This window comes from Pristis pectinata, chromosome 9 (genome assembly GCF_009764475.1).
Source record: "Pristis pectinata isolate sPriPec2 chromosome 9, sPriPec2.1.pri, whole genome shotgun sequence".
In the NCBI taxonomy this organism is placed as follows: domain Eukaryota; kingdom Metazoa; phylum Chordata; class Chondrichthyes; order Rhinopristiformes; family Pristidae; genus Pristis; species Pristis pectinata.
The window spans coordinates 23,042,715-23,060,101 of record NC_067413.1 but is presented as its reverse complement, the minus strand read 5'-3'; the positions used below and the strand labels follow the sequence as shown (position 1 = coordinate 23,060,101).

At 39.7% G+C, this 17,387-nt stretch overlaps 1 protein-coding gene across 1 annotated transcript in view; it reads left to right on the top strand.

Annotated features, from left to right (window-relative positions):
- LOC127574228 (CCN family member 4-like) overlaps positions 1-17,145 on the top strand; it is a 34,023-nt gene extending 16,878 nt beyond the window's left edge. Inside the window, 9 exon segments of the mRNA XM_052023047.1 lie at positions 10,292-10,580; positions 12,433-12,524; positions 12,526-12,628; positions 12,631-12,690; positions 14,350-14,396; positions 14,398-14,430; positions 14,432-14,545; positions 15,893-15,943; positions 15,945-17,145. Of these exon segments, the coding sequence (XP_051879007.1) occupies positions 10,292-10,580; positions 12,433-12,524; positions 12,526-12,628; positions 12,631-12,690; positions 14,350-14,396; positions 14,398-14,430; positions 14,432-14,545; positions 15,893-15,943; positions 15,945-16,193 (1,038 nt within the window). The 3' untranslated portion in view covers positions 16,194-17,145.
- Positions 17,146-17,387: the final 242 nt, after the last annotated feature.

The window sequence follows — 17,387 nt, the reverse complement described above, 5'->3', positions numbered from 1 at the left end:
CTCTAAAACTCACTGTTTCACATGTGACTGAAGAAAACTAGTTGACCTTTTCAACAATTTCGGAGGTCACATACCCACAAGACTTTTTAGCTACTTTATAAACATTTAGTTACCAAGGAAACAAATTTCTCTGATCCTTTCATTCATGAAAACTGAAGGTGAATTAATACCAGACTAACAGAATAAAACTATTCTGATGGCTATGGGGCTTTTTGGTGAAATTAGTTTTGGGGGAATTTGAAATCACTCTCCAATGACCATGAATCTGCAGAACACAGCAATGTCCTTAGTCAAGCAAAGTAGCTCCCAGGCAGTTATCTATCAGAGAGGAACGTCAAAAACTGAGTAGCCAAACATTCAAAAGAACAATCAGAATCAAAAACCATCTCATTTTTTCCGACTATAAAAACTGGAATTTATTTATCATAAGCTGTAAAGCCCCTATGTCTAGTGCTGCTAAATATATTTTTGACCAGCCGAATCCAAGGTTTGACCTGATGAGAATGAGGATAAGATGGAATAAAGGGATTTCACACCAGCCAAATTTATATGTTCTGCTGATTCTAAGAATTTGGCAAAACTTTTAAGTTACATAAATCACTGTGAATATTTAAACATCTGTTTAACTTGGCCAGTTGTTAGGTTTTCTTTTACAATACAATGGCATTAACTTTCAAATTGTGGATCTCTAGTCCATTTAAATTAACTTGACCAAGCAGAATTTGCATACCATTTTGACTGTTGAAATTTCAGTCATTTTATGGGAATATGCTTCATCATCTTTTTCAGGGGCAAATGACTCAATACTAGCCTCAAGTCACAAGGTCATGAGTTCAACTTCTACAGAGGAGACACAGATGTGTAAAATGAATCTGATGCAAGGATACTTCAAAATCTGAAATGGTTAAGGACGTTTTGTTCTATATAGTGCCTTGCATTTTACAACCACTGAAGTGTTGTAATTAGGGTACCTTAGCATATTGCACCTTGGAATGATGGATATCATAGCATAATCCAAAATACAGAACTTTTGATCCCAAACAAACCACTCTGACCAATCACCAAATGATGACCATATACTGTTCTGCAGGAAGAGGAACGTGAAGGTACAGAAATGACAATCCTGTTAAAATAGAGCTGCTCTGGTCTATCAGCTGTTCACTGAGCTTGCTTGGTGAATTGGCAAACCAGTCAGATCAACCGTCCACTCTCCAGTAAGTTTGCATTTTTCATCCACTGAGTTTAAGGATTCTATGTTTACCCAAAGCTTGTCCCTGTTAGCAAGAGGAGAGCTGCAACTGCCTCTGGTTCTTATCTCTATCCAGCAGTCTCTGCTGGAAAGTGCTCGCATAGAATGTAGCTTGCTCACACTCTTGTATTGACTGTTGAGATTCACTGTCCACAGTGTCTCTCTGCAAAATATTAGACAATGCTCAGATCCTGTGGAACCACTCTGCCAAGAGGCATTATCAACTTTAATGATGGAAGAATACTGGTTAGAATGATATTTTATACGTCATATTTTTTACATGTGAGAGCCTGATACAATGGCATACATTTTCATTTAGTATTGGTTTTAGTTCTCTGAAGTCTCCTTTTCAATCAGTCAAAAAAAAAACATATTTATGCTGCAGGAGATGCTTCAACAGGTCAGGAGATGTCAAATTTCTTGTCAGAAAACTGATCATCTCCAAAAGGATTCCAATCAAAGACAAGAGTCACGTGATGGAACGATAAGAAATTAGAGATTCCATGGGGCTGGAACTTTTGCCACCTTTTTCCAAAGTCATAAAGTCATACAGCACAGAAACAGGCCCTTCAGCCTAACTCGTCCATGCTGACAATGTTGCCTAATTAAGCTAGTCCCATTTGCCTGTATTTGGCCTATATCCCTTTAAACCTTTCCTATCCAGGTATCTATCTAAATTCCTTTTAAACATTGCAATTGTTCCCAGCAAAAGTGAAAATCATAAGGAAAAACAGAGCTGGTGAACACTTGAAAGGCACATATCTTCTGAGAAAGATTGTCGTGACTGCACATTTAGACTTTATGGATAGACTCCAAGATTGGCAATGACTGGCCCAGTTTTGGGCTAGCTGATTGAGAAGGATATTTCCTTCATGAACGAGAGAATGTATACAACTGGCATTTCTATTTGATAAGGGAGATTATATAGAGTTAAGATCATCTGCAGGCAACTTCTGCCACACAGTGGGCTCTTGCCATACTGATGAAGACTTTGAGTACATTACCCTTTCCCGCCATCAACTCCTGGGTAGTACAGTTGCACAGAAGGCGGCACAGTAGTGCAATTGTTATAACTGCTGCTGCACAACTCCAGCAACCCAAGTGTAATCTTGATCTCCAGTACTGTCTGAATGAAGGTTGCACATTCTCCCCGTCACTGGTGGGTTTCTCTCATGTCCCAATAATGTGCTTGTAGGTTAACTGGCTACTCTGAACTGCCCCTAGTGTGGGTGGTATGAGAACCACGATTTGATGGGGATGTGAGAATAGGTTACAGGAAAATACGTGGGGAAAGAGACTGACGTGAATACTCTGAGATGTGGTGTTAACTCAATGGGCTGAATGACCTCCCGTGTTGGTATGAAGTACAAAATCTACCCAGTATGATTTCAGTTGCTTGCTCATCCACAGATGCAGCATCTTTATTTGCAAGGGAGAGCACATGCGTCACTTGCCTCTGTGGCATTTTGCACAACAGGAATGGGACGTCCTGTGGCTGTAGGGCTCCCATGAGTAAAGAGAATTAGCATGAAAATTACTGAGGTCACACAGGCACGAATCCAAAGGCCTCTGTGGATATAAGAGGTTTTTACTGCACCATTGCCATTTGCAATGTGCTGTGGAACTTCCCAAACTGAGAAACCAAGACACATCAGATTGAGGAATCTCAGAGCCAATTACAGCTGGTGAAAATACATGGAGTCAGAGAAAAATAGGCAGAGACTCACAGTTTGCAGCCTGTTTTGCACATTGATGATCAAGCCGAGTTTATTGTATGGTGAGCTACAGGTACAATGAAAAACTTGTCTGCAGTAGCATCACACACTTGTAGATTCAGACAACAACACTCAGAACATAAATTATACACATATTGCACTTAAATTACACAAGGCAGTGAAGAAAGTGATGTGTGAGATGTTACCGTGAGTACAATGGGTGAATTCAATCTGCATTCAGCTGCTGGACCTGGTGGGAACTGTACTTAATGATGAACACCAGTGAGCATTTACATTTTTTTAGATGAATTAGAGGTTGACGAAGATGCACATTTATGTCAGTCTTCAAGATCAGCTGTAAAGCTTAGTTTTCCAGCCCATCAGAATTTGATTAGCTGGAAAATTAGCTTTCAAATGTAATAATCCACAAACAAAGACAAGTTTGTTAAAGAAAATGCCACAATTTCTGAGACGAATAATGGGAGGGGAGAGAAGAGGGATATGAACCCATGAAAAATAACACAGGCGTGGTTCAAGATTAATGAAAATAGTGAATATTAATTTAAATTAATATGACAATTAAAAGCAGGAACAAGAGGATGGAGGACAGAAGGGAAAAGAGTAAGCTAAATAATAGTATAAACCACAGTTTTAATTTGGTAAATTTCTGCATGAGTATGTACTTCAGAAGGTCAATGTTAATATCAAAAAAATGTTCTTCCTGATATCTGTTACTGTAATATTTGAGAAGTTAGCAGTTTGCACTTGAGTGTTTTTTTTCTATTTTAGCATTAGCATCAAGTGGCTTTGTCACTGTAATATTAACACCTGTGGATTTCGAACAGATACTAAAGTAGTTTCATCATTGTAATTTTGATATTGGTTTTGTCATTTAAGCAGTGTTTGAAGTTTTGTTAAATACTGCTTTTTGTTTATTAACAAATCCTACCCCCACTTTTACTTTTTATCTGTCAGGAACTGAAACCATCATTCATGAGGTTTAACAATTGCCATATTCTCATGGCTGAACTCCCTCCCACCTGTCATCTTTTCTTCAAATTCTGTAGCCTGTATCCCCACCCACACCAGATCCTAGTGACTCATAAGCCAGCCCCTGCTGAGCTCTCATCCTCAGTTCCTACTGCACCACTGGTTTTATTTTAAAATCCCCCTCCCTTCCTGGGCTCACATCTTCCAAACTGTTATTCAACTTTTCTAACTTTCTGTTACTGTAGTCCCTATTCCCTTGAGTCTGGCCCATTGTGTATCACTATCACCCTAACCCTAACCTCCACTCAGTTCCCCAATCCCTTCAGTCCATTGTTGGCTGTTCCTTCTTCTAGGCTTCCATTCTTTTGAATTTCCTCTAAGTGTTCATCTTTCCACTTTCCTCATTTTTTTTTCAAGTTCCTCCTCACCACTACATCCAAAATTTTCTTCCCACTTAATATCTCAATATTGGATCCAAGTCCAATTTTTCCTTCCATTTTTATGAGTCACCCGAGTGGAAGATTCTTTGGTGTGCACTGTATGAAAGCAAGTTGTTGTGACTGTTTGACTAGCTTTGATGCCTTTCAGCTTTTATTCCAGTGTATTTGTTACTGCATTATCTCAAAATCTTCCATCTCTTGGCCCTTATCTTTATGGACATAAAAAATAATTAAGTGAAACATTACAATGGTGGAGTGTTCTGTGCTGTCACAGACAAATCATTGCCTTGTCTGTTTGGATATACGAGTGTTACTTTTGTTCTTGATTAATCTCCCCGTGTGGTTAAAATTTTGTGCTGATGCTACCAAAAAAAGTGGAACAGACATCTGATTTTAACCAGCTGCTAATAGATTTTGCAAAAGGCTCCCTTCTCTAACTTCCACCCTTACCTTCAATGTTCTGCTTTAAACAGTCACCGTCTGTGTTTAATTTTGTTCCATTCTGCTCTCCAACCCTGCCAAGTAGAATTTCTGATGTACGACCTCAGGGGTTTGCTTTTGGGCTGGTTCCCCTCACCTCTGGTATAGAATTACAATACAATTACTGCCTCTGAGCCTTCTCTGAGCACTCTAACACAAAAAGATTAGAACATTTAAATCCAGGAGACTATTCTGCCACTGAGCGAGATAATGATTAACTATTCACTGACATCATGCCCACCTTTCACCCAGATCCCTTAATATATAAACTTAATAGAATCCTTCAACCTCAAATTTCAAATCAACAGTAAACCTAATATTAATTTCCATTTGCAGATGGAAGTTCCAAACTTGCACAATTTTTATACAGTACAGAGGAAAACCTAAAGCATGTGCTAATTACACTTCTGAAAGGCCTGGTTCTAGATTTAAAACTGTGAGTTCTGGTACCAGACATTTCTCTATCTACTGTTTAATAACTCAAAAACTTCGATCAAATCATGCCATTGGAGCCCTCATCTACCCTCCCCTCTGGAACAGAGGTCCCAGCACTGATCCCTGTGCAACGCCACTAGTCATAGACCTTCAGTCAGAATAACACCCCTCCACCACTGCCCTCTGTCTTCTATGGCCAAAATAATTTTGAATCCAATCTCCCAAGTCTCCATGCATCCGTATGCCTCATTAGCCTTTCCAATTATTTTCTGCATGTGAAATGAATCGGGAATGTAATCCTGATTTAATTTTCCCTCCATAGTTTGTGGATATTATGGTCATTTTATGACTAGTGTTACTTAATCTAAGGTAAAATTTAAAATAAAAATAGATTAATATAGGATTAGCGTAAATGGGCTGTTCATGGTCAGCCAGACTTGATGGGCCAAAGGACCTATTTCTGTGTTGTATCTCTCTACGATATTAAGACTCTGAATTGTGAACCCAATATTATAAATCGCTGCTCTGACAGAAATTTTCTAGTGATGGGGAACTTGGAGATTTCAAACCCTAATATGTAAATAAGAACAAGAGGTTGAGAGTGTGCATGGTGTGGAGGGAATATGAAAGATGAAGAGGAAATAGGGGAAGGTGAATTCCAAAAAGGAGTTTTCAAGAAAAAAAACAGTGGTTTCTCCGGATTATTTCGAGAAGAAAGCCCATCACCGTTTCAAGAGTGATTTGCAATGGGCAATAAGTAACGTCTTTGGCAATGACACACACATCCCAAGAAGTGGTGTCATTGCCATATTTAAATGTGGGCATTGTTGCCATTGATGAGAAAGACAGTAAAGGAACAGTAAGGTAAGCAGTGCAAACTTCATACCATCTCTTGGTGTTGAAATCACTTAATCTGGATTTTACAGATGAGGGTGCCCAAAGTAGTAGGAATTTATGCCAGAACTTAGTTCCAAAGGGTATATTCTCTTTCATACATCGATGTAGAATTTCAGCAGCATGTTGTCAATATAAAGAATACATTGCTGGATGTTATTCACAGGAAATCCAATTGTGTTGACGTGCACCAGGCATAACTGGAGTTCATAACACTTAGTAACTGATCCTAAAAGTCCGAATGGTAATTGATCTCAGAAAGATAAGTATGGAATCAAACTTTCCAACAGTGCTCATAACTATATGCTGCATAGAAAAAAAATTAGTTCCAGTCATAAGTCAAAAATAGGCACAGGAGCTTCTTCCCAGTATTAATGTTTCAAGTTGTGGTATATCTATATGCAAGGACATATTATACTCTTGTGTATCTATGTGTGAGAATGTACATTAAAGCTCTGATATTCTGCTATATGACTTTTCAGAAATCACAATGGTTTGGCACCTGGCTCACCAGGTGATGTTTACCCTGCTCCCTTTCAACTCACTGGTGCCCCGTTCCCTGCATTCCCTTTCAGCTGGCCAAAACCAGGGCTCCCTTACTCTCAGCTCACTGGGGCTCCCTTTAAACTTACCAATGGAAGATTTATTATAATACTGTGTAACATAAAAAAAAGAATTGAGAGTGTGTTAGGGTATTAATAGGAATAGCATACAAGAGCCTGGAAAATCTGCCAATCTGGCACTACCAAGTCCTGAGTGTGCCAGATTAGCATAGTTTTACTGTACTGTGGTGAATTTGTAACAATGCGATCACCACTGGAATTCTAGGTCAGTAGAAGAAGTTTGGTGCATTAGTGAGAACATCCAATAATTTAAGTGAATATTGCAACATTTTCCTTAACACATATATTCTTAGCTTTGTTTCCAAATGCTTGGTTGCAGGACACTGCTTATTTCTGTCTTTAATTCTCAAGCTCCATTTGGACAGCACAATGATGAGGAATGTCAGGGTTACTGCCTCTCTAGGTTTGCTGAGTTCTGGATTACATTCCATCATCACCTTACCACACACCTCTCAGCTGCAACTACCTGGAGCAGCATGTCTATCTCCCTGAATTTTATTTGTAGCCAGTGCTTGGGTAATAGGAATTTGAGTCCTTGTGGATGTTGGCCCTCCGTTTTCCCCTTCTCTCTCTTCAATCATACCTCAGTTTTCATCCTCAGTAGGCTCTCCCATGCTGGGTATTTGGGCTAATTGTATACAAGTTTGGTCTACGAATGCTCTTAGTACTACAAGGAGCCAGTACTGGTTGATTATTGAACTCCAAATGGGTTATAATAATTTAATGATTTTATGCCCTATCACAAGGCAGCATTGCCAGAGGTGACAAGCAGACTACATTTCTCTCCACTTTTTCCTCACTCTATTTTTTACCTTTGTGCACCCTTTCTTGTGCTCTTTTCTGTCTGGTGGAATAAATGATGTACAAAATTGTCATTGATGTAAATTTGTTTTAAACAGGGAGAATAAAATAACAGCAATAAATATTTCAAAAATACAAGCACGATTTTTTTTGAACTGATCATGGATTCTGTTGATAAAGAATGGAATTCTTTCCTCTTTGACAGCTCAATGCCATTGGCAACCATTCCCATGCCAAAAATAGTGATCAGGATTAATTCTAACCCTAGTAATGCACCACATATTGCAGCAGCAATATGTTTCCACTTCCCACATGACTTGAAGACACAAGAGACTGCAGATGCTGGAATCTGGAGCGACAATCTGCTGGAGGAATTCAGCAGGTCAAGCAGCATCTGTGGGAGGAAAGGGATTAAAAGTCCTGATGCAGGGTTTCGACCCAAAACATCAACAATTCCTTTCCACTTACAGATGTTGCTCGACCTGCTGAATTCCACCAGCAGACTGCTTGTTGTCCCAAACAACCTCCTCATTTTGTTGTCTCACTTGACCGGGATCTCAGTTTATGCCTACTGATGCTAAAAATGAATGGTTTAATGGTCCAAATTCATATCCATTGAGGTGTAAGAGTACCCAAGTATAGAACTATTGGAGTAGATTAGACCTAAGTAGAAATATAACTTATCATAAACTGATGGTTTCAGAATTAAACTGAAAGGCAATTGCATTTTATTGAAAAATCTTACAATTGGTTTCACAAGTCACAGTGACTTGGAACACCATGGGGTCAATGAGGGGAAGGATCAACTGGTGCAAGGAAAAGAAATCTTCTGAGTTCATAGTTTAGGATAAAGTTGAGGTGTATTTGACCAGAGGGCTCAGTTCTAACACCAACTATCTTATCCCCACTTGCATTAAGAAAACAGAAATTAAGAAAACAGTCCATTTTCCATCCTCTTTACCTTGAAGAATATAAAATTCACCAGAACTGTTTAGCGTTTAGAGTTCCATCCAATAGACATATTTACATAAATGAAGTCCCTATACCAGTTGGACCTTTCCTGCAGGCATGTCAGTCAAAATGACCCAGGGATTGGTATAGAAATGATACTTGAGCAAAAGAGTCAAGTCGAGTTTTATTGTCATTTTCACAAGTATGGTGAGGTACAGGTACTATGAAAAAACCTGAAGCAGCATCACAGGCACATAGATTCATACAACACACAGAACATAAATTATACAAGGCAGTAAAGTCACCTGAAGTTATATATTATCCAAAATAGCTCTATTTTGGACAGCTCTAATTAGAACAGTTTTATGATATGAAGACTGTACGGAGACTACAGTCATTTAACATAGGACCATTAGAAAAAGTTAGGGCTAGATTCTGGAATCTAAGACTAAATTACAATATATTATCCCAGTGTGTCTCCCTCTCCTTCCAAGATACAAAAGATCATGTATGTTGGTTGGGAGAAAAATATTGGATGGGACATTGGGGAGATTTCACCATTGCTTTGAAATAATATCTTGCGGTCTTTTATTCCTGAGAGGGTCTTGGGTTTAATGTCTTACCTGGAAAAATTACATCCCTGACTGTGCACCTCTGCCTTGGTACCTTGATGATGTGTAAACCTAAACTTTCTGTGCTTGAATTGGACTTGAACTTACAATCTTTTGACACCAAACTGAGGGTGTCACCCACCAACCAGGGCTGAGCACTGGCCCATCCTGACTGAGATACCCAATTTTATTTTTGCTGCTATTAAAATGTGTTTCTTTCCTCTCTGGGTGTTGAGTCACGCAGGAGAAGACAACTCTGTTTCTGGTATCTTAGCCAAATGATCATTCTTCCTATTTGAACCTCAACAGACTAATTGGCTGTGAAAGTATCATAGCAGAATCTGATCCCATTGGTCCTCGATTCTCCGCACTTTCCAAAAGAGCTCATTGGATTCTGATCAGAAATTGCCGTCCTTCTCGACTTCCGCTCTTTGCAATTTGAGGAATCCATGATCAATTATAGAGTCATATAGGACGGAAACAGGTCCTTCAAACCAACTGGTCCATGCCAACCAAGATGCCCATCCAAGCTAGTCCCCTTTGCCCTTGTTTGGCCTATATCCTTCTAAACCTTTCCTATCTGTGTGCCTGTTCCAATAGTCTTTTAACATTTACAATTATAGTTTACAAATGCACTCAATTGACGACATTGATACTGGTTAATATAGCAAGAAAACCGCAAATGCAACCTGAAACATTCCCTGATATCACTGGTGCAGCTCCCTCACAGCCTCCAGAGACCTGGGTTCAATCCTGACCTCTGAAGTTGACTGTGTGCAGTCTGCATGTTCTCCGTGACTGCACGAGTTTCTTCTGGGTGGTTCAGTTTCTTCCAGCCTCCCAAAAAACATGCAGGTTGGTAAGTTAATTGGACACTGTAAATTGCCCCTAGTGTGTTGGGGAGTCATAGGATCCAGGGACAGTTGATGAGAATGTGGAGAGAATAAAAAAGGGATTAATGTAGGACTGGCGTAAATGGGTGGACCAGGTGGGCCGAAGAACTGTTTCTGTGCTGTATGACTCGATAGGCTGAACCATCTCAGATTTCTTTGTGAGGGCTCATCGCCACCATATTTTTAATTCTGTTCTCTCTTCCTCACAGACCCTCACCGAGGACTCCAAGGCAGCTTCAGAGGAGGGTGGGAATTCGATGGATTTTGTCCACCCAAATAACCGCACTCAGTACTGCCACTGGCCCTGCCGGTGTCCGAAGCAGTTGCCCAAGTGCCCACCTGGCATTAGCTTGGTGATGGATGGATGTGAGTGCTGTAAGACATGTGCCAAGCAACTGAGAGAGAACTGCACAGAGGCAGACACCTGCGATTACCACAGAGGACTGTACTGCGACTATAGTGGGGATGCCCCTAGGTACGAAGTAGGAATATGTGCATGTAAGTGACATATATATTTTTGGTAATTTACACAAAATAAATGCATTTGTGAGAGGTTGAATGAGGGTGAGAAGGCAAGGATTGCTCACTCAAGTAACAGATTCACGGGAAAGGCTGTGACAACTTTCAATTACCATCCAACTTTCTGAAAGCTTTCAATAAATGCCAAATGAAAGACTTGCTACACCATGCTAGGCAGAATTGTAGATGGATTAGGAATGAATCAAAAAAGAGGAAGAAGAAGGAAGATGGTGTAAATTCAGGCTGGAGAAGGGAAGAGCTATGCTTGCTATATGTATACAACTAGGCCTTAGAAACACATTGGAAGGAAAAATTGGGTTGTTTATTGATGTTCAACTAACTACTGAAGAGGCTGAAGAGTCTGAGGATAGGAGAGTCAGAACAAGCAGAAAGTATGCATTGATCACAATGTGAAGAATACAGAATCTTCATCACAAAAATGGGCCATGGAGTCCCCCCACACTCTTCTTCATCTAACCCTTATTCTTTAATTCATTTATCCTTTTTTTATCCAACTACTCCTTTAATGTATGAATGCTTTTCACCTCAATTACTCCCTGTAGTAACAAACAGTCTGCTGAAGGAACCCAGCGGGTTGAGCAGAATCTGTGGGAGGAAAGGAATTGTCGATGTTTCAGGTTGAAAACCTGCATCTGCAGTCTCCTTTGTATCCATTTTACTACTCCCTGTGGTAATGGCTTTGAAATCGTTACTCAACTTTGGGTAAAGAATTATCTCCTGAACTACTTACTAGATTTATTGGTGACTATCTTATACTTACAGCCCTGGCTTCCCCAAAAGTGGAACCATTTTCGGATCAAACATATCCATCAGTTTTAGGCAGCTATTGAGCCCTTTGACTCCCTTCAGAGTGGAGAAGCAGAGAGGGACAGGTGCCAAAGCAAGGGATGAACATCTCTTTTACTAACATAAGCTTAATGAACTTTGCAGGGGTTCCTTACGCTGCTGCTTTTGTTATAAGACAAGATAAGATATCTTTATCAGTCACATGTACTTTGAAACACACAGTGAAATGCATCTTTTGCGTAGAGTGTTCTGGGGGTGGCCCTCAAGTGTCGCCACGCTTCTGGCACCAACATAGCATGCCCACAACTTCCTAACCTCTTACAAACTTTCTGCTGTCCAATTATAGGTCCAGATACCCACACAGCCTTGGGCACATTAGAGCCAAATATTTGAGCCATTTTAGGATGTTTTAATCAAATTGTCTCCTTCTATGTCATGAGGAAATATGGAAACATGAAAACATTGAGGGACACCATGCAGGGTAAGGACAGAATGAAATATCAGTAGCAATGTGTTGGGTGTGTCCAATGCAACAGGCTGAAAGGGATTACAGTGTCACATGTGCAGTGAAAAGGAATGGATGGTATTCAGGTAATACAAATCAAAAAACAATTGTAAATGCTAGACATCTGAAACAAAACCAGGAAATGGTCAGCAGGTCAGGCACCATTTATGGAAAGGGAAACAGTTAATGTTTCAAGTCAGACTTTTGGTCAGAACTGGGAAAGAGAGCTCTTCCCAGTTCTCATGAAGAGCTTCAGACCTGAAGAATTAACTCTTGTTTCTCTATCCTCAGATGCTGCCTGACCTGTTCAGTGTTTCCACCATTTTCTGTTTGTGTTTGGGGAATGTTGGATATTTTGGCAGCAGTGCCATCCTGTGGATAAAGTAAGAATAGCAGGAATTACAATTGCTTCCAATGATTTGGGAGGACTAATGTCACCATACATGTTAGTTGTTTTCATCTATTAAAGGTTAGATAATATTTGAAATATGAATGAATTTTTAATTTTGATACTTTTAGATATGGGTGGAGTCGGGTGTGAAACTCAATGGAGCCAAGTACTACAATGGTCAAAGCTTCAACCCAACTGCAAGTACAAGTGTACATGCATGAAATGGTGCAATTGGCTGCATTCCAGTGTGCAGGCAGTCCCGTCCTCCACTCGTCTGGTGTCAGAACCCCAAACGGATAAAAATGCCGGGAAAATGCTGTGAGCAGTGATATGCGATGAGTCAAAGAAGCTGAAGACGACTGCACCTCGCCATGTGTCCATGTCAGGTAGGGCAATTGACAATAAAGGGCAGCAATCACGTTCCAGTGCAGTGGAGAGCTTCCTATGTTGAGCCACTAGCTGAACGGTAATGGAAGCACATGCAATAAAAACATTCAAAAGGAAATCAGTTAAATACTTGAAAGGTGAAAGCTTGCAGATTTTGTGGAACTGGACAGTGACTAATTAGATAACTGTTTCAAAGAAACTGCCTTTGTACCTTGGGTCAAATGATCTCATTCTGTGATGTATCATTCTATAATCCTTTTCCTCCCCTTCCCCTCCACTCCTCTTCTTAGAGCTCTCCCAATGACTCACAGGCACCCTGCATACCTTGTCCATGCCTTCATTTGTGAGGTATAACAGATTTCTCAGCACACTAATTGACAACAAGGGTGGTGCTAGGGCAATCATAGCCAAGTTGAGCATAAATGAAACCCTTCTCCACACAGGCAAGCATACCAAATACAGTCATTGGAGACCAATTAGAAATGGAAATCCAGAATAACTTGTTTGTCTCCAACCCAAAGACAGGTGGACTAGTTTTGTCACTCCTTTCTTCAGCCGGGTGAGGTCAGCTAATTTACCACAGATCTTATATTGAACCCACATCTTCCCAGTCTGTGTATCACAATTTGAATTCCATTGGACTGCAGCCACTAACCTGAACTGTGAAGTCCTTGTGACATAAGTGATGTCAGTGACAAATGTGGTGGAACAGATTCCCTGCTAATTAATTCAGTCTCAGTCAATTAATGTCTTTTGAAGGACTGGAACAATTCTTGTCAAAAACAGGGTTTGAGAATGCCAGCAAAGTTATTATTAATTTATGTCAACTTTAGAAAGCAGGTTGGGATGGTGGAGTATCAGTAATTGAGTTGTTGTGCAGTAAATGGGGAAGAAGCAGATTTGAATTTTTGAAATAACCTTTCTTCATTTCAAACCCTTCTTACGTTGCTTTGAAATTTCCAATATTAAATTTGCCAATCTCTCCCGGGTCATTTTGCCTTTCAATTTAAAGGAAGATTCCGCAAAACCTACTTCTATCCTGTTCTCCATCAGTCACCAATGATCCTTGAAAGACCTGAGTTGAAGAAAATACCATGTATTTTTCTTCTTTATTCAAAAGTGAATTGGGTAAATGGAGACACAAGAAACTGCAGAAGCTGGAACCTGGAGCAACAAACAATCTGCTGGAAGAACTTAGTAGGGTAGGTGGAGGGGGGGAGCTCATCTCTGGGGGGAAAGGAATTGATGCAGGGTTTCAAACTGAAATGTCGATAATTCCTTTGCCCACACAGATGCTGCTTGACCTGCTGAGTCCCTCCAGTAGATGGTTCGTTGAACTGGATAAAAATTTGAGGGAGGAAAAATTAGAGATTGTCGGAAAGAGCAGGGGAGTAAGACTTCAAAACCACTTCAGGCAAAATGCGCCAAAAAGCCTTCTGCTGTATGATTCTGATCCATGAACAATTGGTGTTGAATTGGCACAATTATATTGCAGCTGAATAATGCTAAAAGGAGAGCTGATAGTTCTGCAAAGCAAGTATTAAACTTTGTGGTATCAACTGTATAAGATCCTTGTAGAGAACTTGTTCCTATGCTTTTGCTGACTTGGGAAGAATGGTGATGATGCAGACTAACTGTTGCTGTTTTGCCACGTTTAGCTTACACAGGGAAATCAGAAGTGTGGCACCAGAACTGCTTAGTGCAAAACTACACCATGGACTGCCTGCTCAAAGTCTTGTGGGAATGGGAATATCAACCAGGATTTCAAATGAAAATGATCAGTGTAAGCTAGTGAAACAAAGACGCCTTTGCTACATAAGACCTTGCAACATTGACATTACCAAGCATATCAAGGTAATCTTCTCAGTCTTATTGGCTCTAATTAATGCTAAGTCCAGGGCACTCAGAGCAATCCCCTAAATGAAAGCAGTATATCCATCAACTAGGTGATAGGGGTACTATGTTGAAGGATTGGGTAGTTCCTGTAGGGCATCAAAGTCATGTTTGATTCTGGTTAACAATTGGACATGAAGTCTGCTTGATTTTCCCCCCTCCAAAGACTAAGTGCACCAAGACTCAATACATAGTGCTGCATCCTGGATTGTACATCCTTCTTGCGAGCTCCATGCCTTGGCAAACTGCCTTATCAGTCAGAGTGCTCTTAAGTGGAATAAGTTATAATGGAATAGTTTAATTTTGTCATGGTAGACTTTTATATTTATTTTGATTAAGACAGAATTTTTCTGCCTTAGGGGTGTGAAATGTTGTTAGTATTTTATGCAGTGATTGAGGCAATCCTCACCATTGAACCACCCATCACCCTTTTGTGAGTGGAAACCAGTTCACTGATAATTCTGCGTTCAAACCCCATTGCTGCAGATTGAAAATTTGTAATTTAGTAGAAGTGTAGTACATAAAAATCTTGACATCACTATGGATGACCAAATTGGTACAAAAACCAAACATAGCAACTTGAGGCTGATCTGCTGGTAATTTAATAATGTTGGATAGTTTTCCTTTGATGACAATTTGTAAGAAAAGCATGTATTTGTGTCCAGTGTTAAGTGGAGGAACATGATCACAATGAAAAAAGCTGGAATGTTATGAGGATATTTGTAAGTGGGAGAGGGGAGTTGACATGGTGCTTATTTTAACAAAACATAGCTGCCTTTAGATGTCTTCAGCATACATCAGAAGTGAGGTGTTTACATGTACAGAGGTTAGCTGGTGGCAACATTTCACTGCTGCAACTTTATTTTACTCTGTAAATGTAGCTATCTCATATTTTCCAATGGATAGAAAGCCTTCAGTAGTTAACTGTGACATAAGTTTGCATCGGCACTGATCCTAACCACCAGTTTTAGTGATTTAACTCTGAACTAACACGAGGTCACTTGCATTAATTCATAATTTATCGGATCTGAATATCATTACTGCAACTCACAAAACAGAAAACTCCAAAATGTACTTGCAATACAGTAATATCCAAGCATAAATAGAAAACTCCCCAACATTTTCCAAAGGCCATTTATTTTGAGAGCAATTAGCCCAGTCAGTTAGTTTTAAAAGATGGCACAGTACCAAAGCATTGGATATGGAAGCTGGCCATATTGAAAAACATTGAAATGACCTAACTCAGGTCTTTTGATTGTGAAGGGCAAGTGACAAAGTTGAGCAGTACTTGGTTGTTTCTCCTTGCAGGAGGGGAAAAAGTGCCTCAGCGTCCTGAAGCAGGTGGAACCCATGAACTTTAACCTTATCTGGATGTGTGAGCCGACGCACTTATCGACCCAAATACTGCGGTGTCTGCACGGATGACCGATGCTGTACTCCCCAGAAATCAAAAACCATTGAGGTGAATTTCGATTGCCCTGATGGTCTGGGCTTCTCTAAGAACATGATGTGGATAAACTCCTGTTTCTGCAACTTAAAGTGCAAGAATCCAAATGACATCTTTGCAGATCTGTTGTATTATCCTGACTACTCTGAAATCTCAAACTAAGTCTTAAAAATGGATACCCTTTGACCAACTGCTGACACGAGTGCCAAGAATGCAGGAGAATATATATATACGTTTTTAGCCTGAGGTAACGATGGCAATCTTGTAGCTGTTGTCAATTGCCTGAAAGAGACGAGTTCTGTATCTCAGCTCTGAGGAATTATTATTTTTGACAAAATAAGATAAATTTATTTAGTGAATGAAAATATTCACAAAATGTTTAAAGATATTATTTACTGAGGTGTCACTTTAAATTCAAGATTCAGCCTTTCCATAGTTATATTTCATGCCAGCACTTAAAATGTGCATTCCACCAAATAGACTGATTATTAGATAATTGGTGTCTTAAAACCTCTTTTTAAGTTTTTCTCATTTGGTAGCAATCTAAATTACAAGGTTGTGGGTATAATCTCTTGGAAAACCCAAGTTGGGGAGAAACTTTCAAGCACCACTTAAGCAACTACATCCCTTCTGCTTTGAATTTAAACTGAGTTGTTGTCTTCCCAGTCAAATAAAGGTTTAAGATCCAATGGTACTATTATGTCCAGTGGTGTTAATTATGGTTTGCTCATTGCACCTCTGCCATCCAAGACAGCTGGTCATGGGATTCAAGCCACATATTAGTGTGTATTCCAGGTTGCCATTTCACTGTGACAATGAGGGAGAATAACACTGTTGGAGGTACTATTTTTCCTGTGCAATATTCAAACTTTAGGATATCAAAGATCCTATTATACTATTTTGAAGAAATTCAGAGATATTCCCAGTGAAATATATGCCTCAACCAACATCACTTAAATACAAATTCTCTCATTATTGCAGTTTGCAAATTGAATTATCTCTGAATAAAGGTGACTGCACTTCAAAAGTACTTCATTGACTGTAAATTATTTGTTATTCCTTGTAGTAAAAGCTGCTATGCAAAAGCAATCTTTCTTTTATTTGAAGAAGGGCAGGGAATTCTCCCAATGTCCAACATTCCTCCCTCAATCAATATCAAAATAAACCACTATTATCTGGTCATTCATCTCATTGCCATGTGTTCAACATCGCAGGTGTAGAACTGCTGTCACATTTACCTATGTAACACATTCAATGTATTTTAAAAATCATTTAATTGGTCCTGATGCTGGGTTTCGACTGAAAACATCAATCACCCCTTTGCCTCAATAGGTGTTGCTTCGCCCACTAAGTTCT